The following is a 17,793-nucleotide window of genomic DNA, read 5'->3' on the forward strand; positions in this document are numbered from 1 at the left end:
GATTTATTTTAATATGCATTTTTGCAGGATAAAAGTTACATTTAATGTATTTACACACACAAAAAAAACAATAACAATAATTGAATGTGCATTTTTTTAAGGTAAGTGGTTGCATTCAATGTATTTTAGCTACATTTAAATAAACTAATTTAGCTGACTGAATTTTAACTTTTTTATTATTATTATTTAAATGTATCTAAAATAAATTGTTTGCAACCACTTACCTTAAAAATGCACATTCAATTATTATATATTTTTTGTGAATAAAAAAAAAATCTGTGTATGTGATGCTACATTTATATTTTTAAATAAATACTGTTATTTCGAGTTTTCTATTACTCAAATAATCCTGAAAAACCATAACATTTCATGTTCTGTATAAATTTCATAAAAACAATAAAAAAATAAATGTTTATTAGGGAAAAAAAGGATTTTTGGTAACACTTTACATAGAGGTTCCATTTGTTGACTATATTTAATGCATTAACAAATATTACAGTGAGCAACGGATTGTTATAATATTTATTCATCTTTATTAAGATTAATTAATAAAATACAACTGTTCCATGTGCGTATATATTAGCTCACTTTTATTATTACATGCAACTTTTTGATTTTAATAATGTATTAGTAAATGTTGGAATCAATATTAAATAAGATTATAAATGCTAAAATGCTTTAGAAGTATTTTTTAACTAATGAAGTTTATTTTAGTTTTTTCTCCATAAAAACTTAAAAAAAAATGTATAAAATGCTTTGGGCGATCATACTCTAATAATGTACTTTTTTTTCATTGCAGCTACAATAATTGGAAACTGGAGCTTTTAGGCTTCAAAAAAGATGCAAAAATGCTAGACAAGTATCTAAAATATGCATACAAAATGATATAATATCTAAAGAAAACAATTATTTAATTTTGATATGTATGAAATTTACAGAAAAAAAAACTGAATGTTTATTTCTTGTTCTCACAGCAGACCTGTTTCCCTAAAAGGGCAACTCATACAAATGCATATGTAATAAGGTCAGCCATAAAAATAACCATGTGCACACTTTATAATCCCTAAAGTTTCACTACATTTATTTAGTAAATCATGAAAGTAGTTTTAACACCAAACAAGGATTAGTGCTGTTGAATGCTGTTAGTAAATCTGGGCACGGTTCCCCGATAAAGCTCACTCTTAGCGCGCTAAGAAGACGTCGAAAGATATATCTTACCAAAGTTGTTTATGTTCCTAAGTGTGTCCCTTAGGAAGCTTCTTAGCCCGCTTCCTCTTACGTCCGACGTTACAAGAGCGCTGTCCAAAGTGAGGGTGCTGAATTAGTTGGCATCGATTGCTCAGGAATCGATTTTCCACTTCACGCGAAGGTGCAATACAGCGTTAAGAAAGACAACACGTTCTATGCAAATGAAACATTCCTCAAATTATTACAGTAACATTTATTTTAACATAGTTTAAGCTATCAGTAGAATATAGACTGTAAATTAAATTATCAAATGGTCAGTAATATGTTCACACGATATGTTGTGACGGTTAGACGAACCGGGTATCCCTCGCTAATCATCCACCCTCCTTATCCCGCTGTGCCACTTGTGTCGCTTCTTGACATGGGTTTAACGACTTGTAAAAATTATATAATACACTTTTATATTAATGGTAAGGTACTTTACAATCAGAATTGATTGGCAAGCAGAAGCAGTTACTTCTGTTTAATGCGGTATTGATTGCCATTGGTTAATGTTTTCAATAAAAAGCAACCTATCTAAAATGAACAGAGAGAGAGAGTTAGATACAGAATATGCTGGGGAAGCAACGTAAAAAAGGGCACCAAGCTTCTCGTCAGAGGAACTTGAAGTTTTGCTGGACCTTGCCACCAGGTCAGAGATCACACCCCTATGGTCAACTAAAACCTGCACGTTTATAGCCGTGTATCCCTTTCGCGATATGTATGCCTGATCAATCACTGATGGATTGGCGATAGGGATGAGTGTGCCATCCACCAGGATGTAATCCCCGGCATGGCGCAGAAGGGCGTTGGTGACAGTGTGGACGCACCTGCACACCGAGGTCTTGATTAGGCCGTAGCCCTCTCCCACGACCTCGATGAAGCTCTCTGTAGCAAAAAAAAAAAAAAAAAACGTAGCGCTGGGCTTCAGGGCTTAAAGCAGAATTCCGCCGCATTAGTCTGGCCAGCGCAGGTCTGGGAAGGTCCAGCTGCTCCATAATGAGTTGTCTTGGGAGGCGAATTTTTCTTAATATAGCCATGTCAGGCAAAAAGTCAAAAGGGCTTACGTTTTGGCGAATAAAAAAATTGACATGGACTAAACGGCTCCGCGTCCGGCTCCGTCTTTGATTCAATACAAGGACACGTTGGATCGCTGCCATAGTTGGACGTTTACTGGACACCACCATGCTTACCCATTTATAGATCTTAGCCATTTAGAGCCAAATTGTTTGCCAGATTTTGATTATCAAAAGGGACTGCCAATTCGCTTTAATTACATTATGAAAAAGCCCTGGCCTTTTACAAGCTTGATGTCTCTAGTCCACAGTTATTCTCAATGCATGGAAAACAGCGACCAGTAAACTATTCAAAATTCCTCCAGGAGACATCTGTGCAACATGAGCTTGAGTAGATGATGACAGGCTTCATCCTTTATAGAAGCAGGGCTGTTGTTGGGCGTCTCAGTCGACCACCCCGCTGGCGACAATCCTCACAAAGCCCGAAACAAAATCCCCTCTCCGATCGCGTCTCTGATTGCTGCTCACCTTGCAGCATTTGATGGTTGCTTTGTTGAGCCATTTAAAGACAGAATACGTCTGTAAACGAGCCTCAGCTCCTCATGACCTCAGTGTTTTGGAGCGTTCTGTGAAACAATGATACGATGCACTTAAAAAACGAAATAGCTATAAAGACCCGATGCCACTCGTATGAAAGCTAATGGACAGAGCACTTAACACAGGGCTTTAAAACAAAACCAATGAAGACCGTGAAACCGATCCTCACTACTGGCCACAGCACACACACTTTGCCATTCTCTCATGGGACAGAAGGCCTTTATCCCTCGTTCTCTCCCTCTCTGACCGTTTTTGTCTTCTGGTGGCTCTGTAGGATCAGGAAACCAGCTACACCATCATCAAGTCAAAGGAGACGGATGTTTTGGTGGATGGCCTTAAACCTTCCTCAGTGTACATCTTTCAAATCAGAGCACGCACCTCTGCGGGCTACGGAGGCTTCAGCCGTCGCTTTGAGTTTGAAACAAGCCCTTACTGTAAGTGAAACATATTTACATATACAATACAGATATTTCTGCATTATTAGTCATAAAATCTCATCTGATCTTCATCAAAGTGACAAGTTAAGACAAAAGCAATGTGCTTAAACTAACAGCACACAAACAGGTATAATCTTTTTTGTCTCTATTAAACACATTCCATTAAACACTTATAGTGTTGTGGGAAATGTAGGTGAACTTTACATCGTTGTGATTGCCTGCATTCTATTTTCTGCATATTTATGCACATTTCTGAGCATCAGTGAATGTTTTCAAAAGTTGTTATAGTTGTGTATGAGCCTATCATTTGTCCTCAGAGTGAATAAATAGATCTCAAAATCATATAATTACTAATGTGTATGATATATTTGATAAAGTTCAGATGGCATACCAATTAACACAAAAAACAATTGATTCCAATGGGTTTACATACTTTCTATTATCACTATATATTAATTAATTGGACATTTATGTATAGGTTATAGGATATAATAGGATTATATGTTAATTGAACGATGCTATTTTTTTGTTTTCTGAAGGCCCAATTGTCTTATAAAGGAAAGATATATGTGACCCTGGACCACAACACCTTAAGACCAAAAGTCTTAAGCATTAATTTTTCAAAATTGAGATTTATACATCATATGAAAGCTGATTAAATAAACTTTCCATTGATGTATGGTTTGTAAGGAGATACAAATATTTGAAAATCTGGAATCGGAAAGTTGTTCAAATGAAGTTTTTAGCAATGCCTATTACTAATCAAAAATTAAGTTTTGATATATTTATGGTAGAAAATGGTACAAAATATCTTTCCTTAATATCCTAATTATTTTGGCATAAAAGAAAAAATCTATAATTTTGACCCATACAATGTTTTTTTGGCTAATGCTAAAAAATATACCCCAGCGACCTGAGACTTGTTTTGTGCTCTAGGGTCACATATGAGATGTTTGGATAGGCTTCAAAGCTTGAGACACAAACTTTGAGAATGCTGATGCATATAAAAAAAACAAATAATAAAAAAAATACGAATGTCGGCAAAAATTGAAACATTAATGCAATAACAGTAAGAGCATAATGAATTAATATATTGCAATTCATGCTGGGAACTCACAAACCCATTTCAGCAACATTGATAAGTTGGGACATCATAGAGAATTATGCGTCTCTAACATGGATTTTTATTTAGTTTAATGTAATTCTTTGCATTTGTGACTCAAAAGATCCCATAAACTGGAACATTTTTAAAACTTTTTTGTAAAAATTAAAAAAAATATATATATAGTGAACCATCTGCGACCGCACATCAACTAAATTTTGTCATTATCATGCAACACACAGTGGTGTTGGGTGCGTATAAAATTGAATGTCACACTGTACACTTACAGTAATTCCTTATGAATTTAGCAAGAAACAAGGTAGTGATTGTGATGAACTCTCAAACCCTGCTCTTGTGATTCTCTGGTGTCTGTTCCAGCAGTAGCGGCCTCGAGTGATCAGGGTCAGGTGCCCATCATCGCTGTCGCTGTTACTGTGACCATCATCCTCATCGCATTGGTCACAGGTTTCCTGATGAGTGGCAGGTAAGAACACGTCATGACAAAATCCAAGTGGCTTTTGTTTGAAAGCTCCATTCCAAAACAATCCATAACAAACTATTTCACAACTGTTTGCTATAAATGGTTCCATTCGTTTTTTTTTTCTTTTTTCATAGCAAGCAGGGATGCAACAACTAGTCAAATTAATAATGAAAATAATCAACACTGGTCATCAGTTAATCACATTTGTGCACTGTGCACAGAAAATCCATCAGTCTGTCATGTGACTTTACATTAGTGAATAAGCATTTCTATACAGTTCAAGCTACTTAGCTACTTTATATCAAGCGCTTCAAACAAACATATAATTATTTAGCACGACTGGCCTATCAGTTGCTTTAACAGATAAGTGTGATGTTAGAAGCATGTGAGACATGATTTCCTCAGAAAATAACTTATGTTAAGTATTACAGTATCTTTCACCCTTGTGGACAACATTGGATAAGTGTAAATATATAAATAAAGCTTTTTGAAAATAATAATAATAATCTTAAGTAATAGCTCTAATCACAAGTTATATACATTTATATATATATATATATATTTTTTTTTCTTTTTTTTTATTATTATTAAAAAAATAGATAAGACAAAAGTGATAAAAACATAAATTCACATCATATACAGATTTTTTTCTTATGAAGTTCACAAAATGAGAAACACAGGAGGGAAAAGGGAATTACATAATTATCTCTATTAATGTTACATTATTATTAATTATCTGTAAATAATTAAGTTAGTTAAAGACCTCACATATGTATCTACATCTCTGATCACTGACCTCATTTCTACAGTAAGTAAGTGCCTATTCACGTCTTAATGTAAACAGCGTTTTTTTTTTTTTTTTTGCACGATCACAAAACACAATGGCAGAACAAGATGAGGAGCCAACAACAATATCCTGTTTCATACATGCTGTCCTATTTAGCATTTCAGGCACAACATTTTAAAATGAGACTGTAATGCATGCTATTGTCCTGGCTGACTAGAGGAAACAAAATGAGACGCGTTCTGTCTATCTATAATAAACAGTCAGCAATTTACTGGAATTACGCTGGAAGTGCAGTAGGTGCAGATATAAACGTGTGTTCATGTTTGTTTGCGCTTATGAAATGCTAACTTTATTCAAAATAGATTAAATATTGAGTTTGAAATTAAAAGAGTAATTGTCGGGAAAAATAATTTCCTGCTTCCAAGGAATACATGAACTTAAGCTGTAAATGTTTGATTTAATGGCAAAACATCTCTATTCTCCCTCTGAAGTACATTTATTTATTCATTCATTCATTCATTCATTCACCCATTCATTCATTCATCCATTCATTCATTCATTCATTCATTCGTTTGTTTGTTTCAAACCTGTAAAGGTTTCATTGACCAGCAATTTTTCAATGTTCAACATTCAGTGTTAGCATTAACATTAGTATTAAAATCCATTAGCTGTAACGCGTCTCTGGCAGATCAAACTCATGGAGAGCAGGGAATACAAAAGATAAGTATTTAATATAAATCCATTCAGAAAACAGGCAGGATAACTCAGGAATCATGTAAGCAAACATGTAACATAGGTAATAACTGGAAATTGAACTGGGGAGAACTCAGGACTTAACAACACAGGGACTAATGGGATAATTAATGACACAGGTCATAGGTGGGAACAATGAACTGATGAAGACACAGGCAAAACTAAGTCAGAAACTCAGAACACATAGACAAGTTACATAAGCACTTGTTGTTTGTTTGTTTTTTTCAAATGGAAGTACACGACTTAACATTTTATTTAATCAGAATTCATGGCTATTTCTGTTGTGGAAAAGAAGTACACTTTAGCAAATTTGGGCAAGGCAAGGAAAATTACTGAAAAATTATATATATATATATATATATATATATATATATATATATATATATATATATATATATATATATATACAGGCACTGAAACCAACTTAACATAGACTGAGAACAGACAAAGACTAAGGGACAACTGAGAACCAAACCAAGAGAACAAATGGGATGATTAACAGACAACAGGTGAACTGAATGACATAATCAGGCAACTCCAGAAAACTAGGTCACAACGGAAAGAATAGAAAAAAGACATACATTTAACAGTTCACCCTCTCCAGGAATAGCTCATCCCTGCGCCGTAACAAAGTCCAACTGAGTAGTGAGGGTGGGGGATCTGGAGGAGCATGTGGAGCATGAGAAAGGCAGAAACAAAAATAGTCCAAAGTTCAAGGGGGAGCGGAGGGTGGGAGGAGCCAAGGGAAAGCCTAGAGCAAGAGGAGCCAGAGACCAGCCAGGACGAAGCCCCAAGGCAGAGTCGAAGGAGGGAGGAGCCATGATGGAGAAGGCTTTGACGACAACCTGCGGACAAACAATGGAGACGGAGCCACTGGAGATGGAGACCCAGATGTAGCCAAGTAGATGGAGAGCCAGGGCAACACTGAGGATCCGGAAGGCCAAGGCGAAGGCGACTGAAGACGAATGTGAAGCCAGAGGGAAGGAGGAGGCAGACAGAGGCAGAGTGATGGACTGATGAGGTGAATCTGGAGGAGTGGAGTTCCGAGGTAGCGTATGGTCGACGACTGACCAAGTGGAGCCGGAGGGATGACGGAGCCTAGCGGAGCCACTGGGATGTCTGGTCACGGCGGAGACAAGGGAGCTAGGAGCCAAGGCGGAGCCGATGTGTCCAGGTGAAATCCAGGACTAGGAGGCTGGAGGCAGAGACAGGTGATCCTCAAGCCTAGGTGGAGCTGGAGGCTGGAAGTCCTGAGGAGGATCAGAGCGCCTAGATGGCGCTGACTGAGGGAGAGCTGAGGGACTGACAGGCACCAGCAGAGAGAGGTGGCAGAAGAAGAAAGCTGGGTGGGAGCTTAAAAGTCAAAATAAACTTAGGAGACACAGGAGAGCTGGACGGAACTAGAGGAGAAACAGGAGACAAAGGAGATTCTTGAGGTTAATGGGAACTAAGAACAACCTCTCCAAACCAGTTTATTAATTCCACTTGAAGGAGAAATACAGTCCATTATCCTCCAGCACCCACTCCACAACTGCACCAAAATTGTCTCTGGGACCGTCTGCTGGAGTGCGTGCCATTTACCATTCGCTCAGGCTGGCATGGTAAAAAACAGAGTGAGTGATCAGGGTAATGAGGCACGTGAGATGTAAAATGTCCCATGTGTGGTCTTCCAGCAGATGGTCACCCTACTCCAGGCCTAACAGGGCAACCGCAGGAATGTTCATGGTGACAGATGAGTGGGGGGAAAAAACAAAACCTGTAGTGGGCCCATTCTTCTGTCACGCCTTGGTGATACAAACTGCACAAGTATGAAGGAGATCAGCAAAAAGCCTTTTAGAAAGGCCTGGAGAACAGGCATGGAAACCAAACATATACAGAGAACGGACAAAGACTAAGGGAGAACTGAGGGCTAATAAGCATGAACCAACAATGGGAACTAATGAGATGATTAACAGACAACAGAAAACTACATCATAACAGAAAGAACAGAAAACAATGCATACATGTTACAACATCGATACAATTAAGCAAACGTTTTCAAGGGTTTGAATGTCTGTCAGTAGAGAACTTAATAATGCTAACCTCAAACAATATTTGTCTCTCCTAACCAGTGTTTGGAATAACGGCGTTTAAAAGAATGGCGTTAGGTAACGACGTTATTTTTTCAGTAACGGGGTAATCTAACTAATTACTTTTTCCGTCGTTACAACGCCGTTAACTTTACTGAACGTTAAATGCGGTGCGTTACTATACATTGATTTAATATGCAATCCGAACGCACCCCTGGCTCACACAGCGAGTGAGCAGGTGGGTTAATAACGAGATAAGCGATTATGATTGGCTAAGGCAGAGTCATGTGTTTCATGGTAGCCAATCAGAGCCAGTGTTTTTACACACACGCGCCAGCGGCGCCAAACACACACAGTCACACACACGCAACAGCTACACAGAGATTCGCAGCAGCAGCAGAAATGGCGAGTCAGGAGCGATCCGATGAAAAGTTGACTCAAGGTGGAGATATAAGCACTACTTCAAATTCATTGTAGTCAAAGGCAAGAACGTGCAAGTAATGTGTACATGTAATGTGTGACACACGCATCTACAAAGCTAGTCCCAAAAACACTTTTCTTACAAAGAGTGCAGGATACAGGGCCACAGCCTTGACACTTCTGTCACCTTTTATGTCACAGATGGGTTTGAAGCGCGCTCTCTCCTGCAGGAAGCAATCAGGGTTGTTAATAGCCTCTTTGGCCTTACTAGGTCAAGACATATTCATGAATGAGCTACAGGGCTCTGTCAGAAGGCCATTACAGCAGACTATCTGGAGAACAAGCTCCTTTTGGACAGGGCTGTTAGTAAAACTGTCAGAATACCATTCACGCAGACATTTTTTAAGGTGATACTGTGAGGACTTTGGGTTGAGTCAAGGACAATGGCTGAGAATGTACACAAATTCACACTTTATTATTTTTCCTAAATTTATTTTACCAAAAATACCAGGAATATTATTAGCAGACACTTTTATACAAAGCGACTTACAAATGAGGACAACGGAAGCAATCAAATTCAACAAAAGAACAATGATATGCAAGTAGGGTGACCACCCGTCCCGCGTAGCGCGTGCACGCACAACGTTTCAAGCCCAATTCATGCGTCCCACAATTTGAGACTGTGTCACGCATAATCCATGTTTGTTAAAAAAAAGTTCCTTGAGCCCCAGGCAGCCAAACGAACATTACTTGACAGTTCAGCACGCTACTGTTGCCACACCCACCCCTCAGTTGAACTGCTGACTAGGTTGTTGTCAACTTTTTTGTTGTTGTCATGACAGTGCACGCACGTGCATACCAGACACACTGGGAAGGAACTTTTAGATACACTCTTTCCAATTCGAAAAATGGAGAAAGTGAGGCACCGCCATCATCAATTAAAAAAAGAGAAGGTGTGTCCTGTTTCAAACAGTTTTTTTTTTCATGCGCCTGCCTTTACTAACATGCAAGTTCACCATCCTTTCTCCCCCTTCTCATTCCATGAACCTCTTGAGTTGTGAGTTTAGACTTTTTTTAACTTTTCCTGTGGTGTTGAGCAACTACAATTCATTTTAATCTTATAATTTTATATTATAATTTATTTAAAGTGAATAAATTGTAATGAAAAATAAATAAAATTAAATAGCTAAAGTAAATCGTAAGTGGAAGTGCATCGGTCAATTCTGTCATGAGCATACATCAGCAATTACTCATGTTTAGGGGGAATAGGGCATTATTAATATACCATGTAACGTGGTATGTGCTAGAAATGGGTATACCACTATCAGTGAGTCTGCCCATGGGGTGGGAGCACCGCCGCGCAAGGCAGTGTCCCACATTGTCCCTCAGAAACATACCTCTTGTCCCCCCTTGGGCTTATTAGCAGGTGGTCACCCTATATGCAAGTGCTATAACAAGTCTCAGTTAACTTAATGCAGTACACATAGCAAAGTTTAAAAAAAAAATACAACAACAAAAAATATATAGAATAGGAAAAGAAAAGAGCAAGTTATTGTTAGAGGCGATTTTTTGCTTTTGTTAATTGTATAATAAATAAAAAGAAAACAAGTCGATAGAATAAATAAAAAAATCAGAGAAGCTAGTGTTGGTTTCTTTTTTAAAGAAAACAAATCATTAGTAAATAGAGTGCAAGTCTAAACAGGTATTTCATTTTTTTTTATAGAATCAGAATATAGAGTGTTAGAGTAAGTTTAGAGGGTAAAAAAGGAAGATGGAATAAAGATGGAAGAAATGTGTTTTTAGCTGATTCTTGAAGATGGCTAAGGACTCAGCTGCTCGGATTGAGTTGGGCATGTCATTCCACCAGGAGGGAACATTTAATTTAAAAGTCCATGACGCCTCTTTGGGATAGCACAATAAAGTGAAGTTCACTTTCAGGATACAAGCTTCTATAGGACACATAAATCTGAAGTAATAAATTTAGGTTAAGGGGTGCATAGCTAGTAGAGGTTTTGTAGGCAAGCATCAATGCCTTGCTATTGGTAGCCAGTGCAAATCAATAAACAGATGTGTGACATGCATTCTTTTTGGCTCATTAAAAATGTATCTTGCTGCCGCATTCTGGATTAATTTTAAAAGTTTGATAGAACTGGCCAGAGGACCTGCCAAGAGAGCACTGCAATAGTCCAGCCTGTACAGAACAAGAGCTTAAACAAGGAGTGGTGCAGCATGTTCCAAAAGAAAGGGGCTGATCTTTTTGATGTTGAATAAAGCAAATCTGTAGGACTGGGCAGTTTAAGCTATGTGGCCTGAGAACGTCAGCTGATCATTTATAACTCCAAGGTTTCTGGCTGTTTTTGAAGGAGTTGTGGTTGATGTGCCTAACTGGATGGTGAAATTGTGATGAAACGATGGGTTTGATGGAACCGTAAGCAGTTCTGTCTTAGCTTTCATCCAGCAACAGATGTCTGTTAGACAAGCTGAGATGCGAGTAGCTACCATAGGATCATCAGGATGGAATGAGAGGTAGAGATGAGTGTCATCAGCATAGCAGTGATATGAAAAGCCATGTTTCTGAATGACAGAACCTAGTAATGCCATATAGACAGAGAAGAGAAGTGGTCCAAGAACAGAGCCCTGAGGCACCCCAGTAGTTAGATGTTGCGACTTGGACACCACACCTCTCCAAGATACTTTGAAGGACCTATCTGGGAGGTAAGGCTCAAACCACTGGAGTGTGGTTCCCGAGATGCCCTTTGCCAATATGTATGACAGGAGGATCTGGTGGTTAACCATTTCAAAAGCAACGGACAGATCCAGGAAGATAAGTATTGAAGATTTGGAATCTGCTCTTGCCAGTCATAGGGCTTCAACAACTGAGAGCAAGGCAATCTCGGTTGAATGTCCACTTCTAAAACCAGACTGGTTGCTGTTAAGGAGGTTGTTATGTGTGAGAAAGGTAGAGACTTGGTTGAACACAGCCACAATTATATTATTATAATTTAAAATAACAGTTTTCTAATTTAATATATTGTGAAAAGTGATGTATTTATGTAATGCAAAGCTGAATTTCAGCTTCATTATCCGAGTGTAACGATTGATCACAGGAAACGAGAGATCCAATAGCAGTGTGTTTTAATGGGTAATCCAAAAATCACAATCCAAAACAAGCAGGGGGTCAAAAACCATGAAAGCAGTCCAAAAAACAAAGAACAAGAAAAACACAAGAAACCAGAAAACACAGGGGAACGCGAGGAATCCGGGTGACGGAAAACAAAGACTCCATGAAACAGAATGAAAACAGACCGGTATATATGGACAGGTGATGACGATGAAAGTGAAGACAGCTGAGTGCAATTAACAGGTGTGCAATTAACCGTGATGAAGGGTCAGGGCTTTGTGGGAAATGTAGTGTCTGCAGTGGGGTGCCTATGGGGAAGTGAGACCACTAGTGGACACCCGGGGAAACACAGACCAGACACTGTGACATTACCCCCTCCTCTAAAGAGCAGCTACCAGATGCTCCACCTGAACACAAGAACAAACCAAGGAACACAGAGTCCAGGAGGGAAGTGGACCGGCGGAGGACAAGGGGGAGGGACGGAGGACCAGGTCCATAGAGGGAAACAGAGAGAAAAATAAAAAATAAAAACAACAACAAAACAGAAGGCCAAATCAATAAAAACAGATGTGTGAGATGCATTCTTTTTGGCTCATTAAAAATGTATCTTGCTGCAGCATTCTGGATTAATTTTAAAAGTTTGATAGAACTGGCCAGACGACCTGCCAAGAGAGCACTGCAATAGTCCAGCCTGTACAAAACAAGAGCTTAAACAAGGAGTGGTGAAGCATGTTCCAAAAGAAAGGGGCTGATCTTTTTGATGTTGAATAAAGCAAATCTGTAGGACTGGGCAGTTTAAGCTATGTGGCCTGAGAACATCAGCTGATCATTTATAACGCCAAGGTTTCTGGCTGTTTTTGAAGGAGTTGTGGTTGATGTGCCTAACTGGATGGTGAAATTGTGATGAAACGATGGGTTTGATGGAACCGTAAGCAGTTCTGTCTTAGCTTTCATCCAGCAACAGATGTCTGTTAGACAAGCTGAGATGCGAGTAGCTACCATAGGATCATCAGGATGGAATGAGAGGTAGAGATGAGTGTCATCAGCATAGCAGTGATATGAAAAGCCATGTTTCTGAATGTCAGAACCTAGTAATGCCATATAGACAGAGAAGAGAAGTGGTCCAAGAACAGAGCCCTGAGGCACCCCAGTAGTTAGATGTTGCGACTTGGACACCACACCTCTCCAAGATACTTTGAAGGACCTATCTGGAAGGTAAGGCTCAAACCACTGGAGTGTGGTTCCCGAGATGCCCTTTGCCAATATGGATGACAGGAGGATCTGGTGGTTAACCATTTCAAAAGCAACGGACAGATCCAGGAAGATAAGTATTGAAGATTTGGAATCTGCTCTTGCCAGTCATAGGGCTTCAACAACTGAGAGCAAGGCAATCTCGGTTGAATGTCCACTTCTAAAACCAGACTGGTTGCTGTTAAGGAGGTTGTTATGTGTGAGAAAGGAAGAGACTTGGTTGAACACAGCCACAATTATATTATTATAATTTAAAATAACAGTTTTCTAATTTAATATATTGTGAAAAGTGATGTATTTATGTAATGCAAAGCTGAATTTCAGCTTCATTATCTGAGTGTAACGATTGATCACAGGAAACGAGAGATCCAATAGCAGTGTGTTTTAATGGGTAATCCAAAAATCACAATCCAAAACAAGCAGGGGTCAAAAACCATGAAAGCAGTCCAAAAAACGAAGAACAAGAAAAACACAAGAAACCAGAAAACACAGGGGAACGCGAGGAATCCGGGTGACGGAAAACAAGGACTCCATGAAACAGAATGAAAACAGACCGGTATATATGGACAGGTGATGACGATGAAAGTGAAGACAGCTGAGTGCAATTAACAGGTGTGCAATTAACCGTGATGAAGGGTCAAGGCTTTGTGGGAAATGTAGTGTCTGCAGTTGGGTGCCTATGGGGAAGTGAGACCACTAGTGGACACCCAGGGAAACACAGACCAGACACTGTGACATTACCCCCTCCTCTAAAGAGCAGCTACCAGATGCTCCACCTGAACACAAGAACAAACCAAGGAACACAGAGTCCAGGAGGGAAGTGGACCGGCGGAGGACAAGGGGGAGGGACGGAGGACCAGGTCCATAGAGAGAAACAGAGAGAAAAATAAAAAATAAAAATAACAACAACAAAACAGAAGGCCAGGAGGGAACAGAAAGTTTTGGGGCCCAGGGCCGAGCCGACAGGGCAGGAATCCAGGGTGTATCAGGTGGAACTGGAGCCGTGCGGTCGAGACAGAAGCCCTCCAGGGTGGCACAGAAGACCACCACAGCCGTGCGGTCGAGACAGAATCCCACCAGGGTGGCGCAGAAGACCACCAAAGCCGTGCAAAAACAGGTTAAGGGTGGCCTCCGTGGCCCTGAGGAGATGGTAGATGGTCTCCATGGCCATGACAGGGCAGGCGGTGAGTTCCTGGATGGCCTCCATGGCCACGACAGGATAAATCAAGCGCTCAGGGAGTTCGGCTGAGACGTGACGAGGCTCTGGAAGTTCCGCAGAGACGTGGAGAGGCTCTGGTAGATCCGTGGTGTTTTGACTCGATTCAGGAAGATCAACTGAGACTTGACTTCGTTCATGAAGATCAACGGTGACTTGACTCTGCTCATGAAGATCAGTGGTGATTTGACTCTGCTCATGAAGATCATTGGTGACTTGCCCTTGCTCATGAAGATCAACGGTGACTTGCCGTTGCTCATGAAGATCATCGGTGACTTGACTTTGCCCATGAAGAACACTGGGGACTTGATTTTGCCCATGAAGATCAACGGTGACTTGACTTGACTTGACTCCTGAGGTCTAACTGTGGTAATGCTTAACTCATGAGTGTTAATGGTGACTTGACCTGACTCAACTCTGGAGGGTCAACAGGAACCTGGCTTGACTCTGGAGGGTCAACGGAAACCTGACTCGGCTCTGGAGGATCAACGGGAACCTGACTCGACTCTGGAGGGTCACCTGTGGCTGTCATCTTGTGCAGAGGCACTGGGCCGGCGGCCATCTTGTGCAATGGCTCTGGGCTGGCGGCCATCCTGCGCAGTGGCTTTGGGCTGGCAGCCATCTTGTGCAGGAGTGCTGGGATGGCGGCCACCTTGTGCTGTGGCGCTGGGATGGCGGCCATCTTGCACAGTGGCGCTGGGCTGGCGGCCACCTTGTGCTGTGGTGCTGGGCTGGCGGCCATATTGTGCAGTGGTGCTGGGCTGGCGGCCATCTTGTGCAGTGGTGCTGGGCTGGCGACCACCTTGTGCAGTGGTGCTGGGCTGGCGACCACCTTGTGATGTGGCGCTGGGCTAGCGGCCATATTGTGCAGTGACGCTGGGCTGGCGGTCCTCCTGTCTGAAGACACCAGTTTAGAATCGGCCATCACACCTGGAGAGACAGGTGTGGCTGGGGTATCCCACTGAGACCTATGTTGCAGGTACATGATGAACCCTCAAAAATCCAAGATCTCCAGCTCATTCATTTCCCTCTCCGGCACAGGGTTGTCCAGACAAGCGTTGAAAAAGTCTTTCAACACCTGGATCAAAGTCTGGATCTGGGTTAGATGGAGTCCTTCTGTAACGATTGATCACAGGAAACGAGAGATCCAATAGCAGTGTTTTAATGGGTAATCCAAAATCACAATCCAAAACAAGCAGGGGGTCAAAAACCATGAAAGCAGTCCAAAAAAACAAGAAAAACACAAGAAACCAGAAAACGTGGGGAACACGAGGAAACCGGGTGATGGAAAACAAGGACTCCATGAAACAGAATGAAAACAGACCGATATATATGGACAGGTGATGACGATTAAAGTGAAGACAGCTGAGTGCAATTAACAGGTCTGCAATTAACCGTGATGAAGGGACAAGGCTTTGTGGGAAATGTAGTGCCTGCTGTGGGGTGCCTATGGGGAAGTGAGACCACTAGTGGACACCCAGGGAAACACAGACCAGACACTGTGACACCCAGTCTTCAGTTTTACATGATCTTTCAAAAATCATTCTAATATGATTTGCTGCTAAAATAAATAAATAAATCTAGAAAATTAAATAAACAAACAAACTAATAAATAAATATGATCGCAGTTAATATCACAGTTGATATTTCATATTTGCATATCATTACATATTCTGATGCTTTTATATATGTTTGTTTAATGTAAAGACAGTACACAAATAACTTTTTTTTGCATTATATTAATATATAATATATTTACTGACACTTTTTTGATCAATTTAACATGTCCCTTGATTACTGGTCCATAAAAAAATAAAAAAAAATAAAAAAAATAATTAAAGCTTATTTTATGCTTACTAAGTTTGTAAGAGCAGTAATATGTTGAAAAAGTATTACAATTTAAAATAGCTGTTTTCTATTTGAATATATTTTAAGTGCAATTTGTCCCTGTGATGCAAAGCTGAATTTTCGGCAGCATTTTTATAATGTATTTTAATTAAATACATGCAGCCTTATTAACAAATAAAGCTTATACTACTCTGAAGAGTAGCTTTTCTTCCAGTTAGGATTTTGGTTTAGTAGCTCAGATTGATATGTAAGATTGAGTAACAGCACAGATGTCCAATCAAATTCATCAGAAGAAAGTAGAGCAAAGGAAGTGGCTGGGCTTCAGGGTTGGCATGCTGGTCAAACTCATCAGCTCTGCATGTATATCTCCCCTGAGGCTGCAGACATAAAGCCAAATCCCACAGGACACACGCAGACAAAAAACACACACACACAAGAACAATTGGTTACAATATACTACTAAACAGAGCAGGGTTGGCCTGAAAGGGAAATGGCTTGTTTGGAATTGTACAAAACTGGGCCATAAACTGACATTCATAGTAAGCATCCGGTAAATGCTATTTTATAAACTGTATAGAGAACTTATAATTAAATACTAGTGTACTGCATTATATATAATTTTAGCTGACAAGGCAATATGCATATACACTATATTTGGCAAATACTGTACACAATCACATATATTTTTGCATATTGAGTAGTTTTCCTGGCAGCATGCACAGTTCACATGCATTCATGCATTACAGGCAGAAAGTAGTGTGATAGTATGCAATTCAATCTCTAGAATAATATTTGAAACTATTATTATTAATTATATTATTAATAATTCACACTGACATTTGCTTAGAAAAGTTTTAATATCAGTATATCACTGAATATCAAATTTTAGTATTAGTGTTTTATCAGTTTTTATCATATAAAGTTTTATCTTTATAAATTTAGTTTATTATATTATTATATGTAAGTTTATTAATAAAGTTCATTCATCCATTCATTCATTTTCCATTTTAAATCTAGTTTAAAATTGTGATCAAATTAATTATATTACATTCTAATGAATTAAATTTAATTACAGTTAATTACATTTATCATATAACTTTGTCAATGCTTTTTTTTTTTTTTTTTGCGAAATACAAGATAATATACAGTGATCATCAACAGGTAGTCAAGTAATTTTACCCTGATGTCTGTATCTCAGATCTGAAGCGGATATCACCTTGTTTCTGCAGTTCCTTGTGTGTGAATGTCCACTTGCTCATTTTACACATACAAACACTCCACTGGCAGATAAAGCTGTGATGCATTGGGTTCGCTTAAGACTGCTGTCATACTGCAAGTGTGCATGTTTGGATAGTCCTCTCTGGAGGATTATGGTGCTGAAAGCAGATAAAACCATTACAATCCCGTATTCTTTCTGTTTACTACCCTTTCTCTCTCTTCCAGACTGTTCAATGAAGGAAATGAGTGC

General features: G+C 39.6%; 1 protein-coding gene across 3 annotated transcripts in view; it reads left to right on the forward strand.

Annotated features, from left to right (window-relative positions):
- The window catches only part of LOC132127052 (ephrin type-A receptor 5), an 87,083-nt gene that overhangs the window by 48,209 nt on the left and 21,081 nt on the right, over positions 1-17,793 (forward strand). For 2 of the 3 annotated variants that reach the window (XR_009427480.1, XM_059538669.1), the window contains exons 7-8: positions 3,115-3,274; positions 4,758-4,863. Coding sequence is in view for 2 of the 3 variants with exons in the window: in XM_059538669.1 (XP_059394652.1) it covers positions 3,115-3,274; positions 4,758-4,863 (266 nt within the window). In the remaining variant the exon portion in view is untranslated. The remainder of the gene's footprint in view (positions 1-3,114; positions 3,275-4,757; positions 4,864-17,793) is intronic. The other variant, XM_059538670.1, reaches the window with a different exon arrangement.

This window comes from Carassius carassius, chromosome 45 (assembly GCF_963082965.1).
Source record: "Carassius carassius chromosome 45, fCarCar2.1, whole genome shotgun sequence".
NCBI lineage: Eukaryota > Metazoa > Chordata > Actinopteri > Cypriniformes > Cyprinidae > Carassius > Carassius carassius.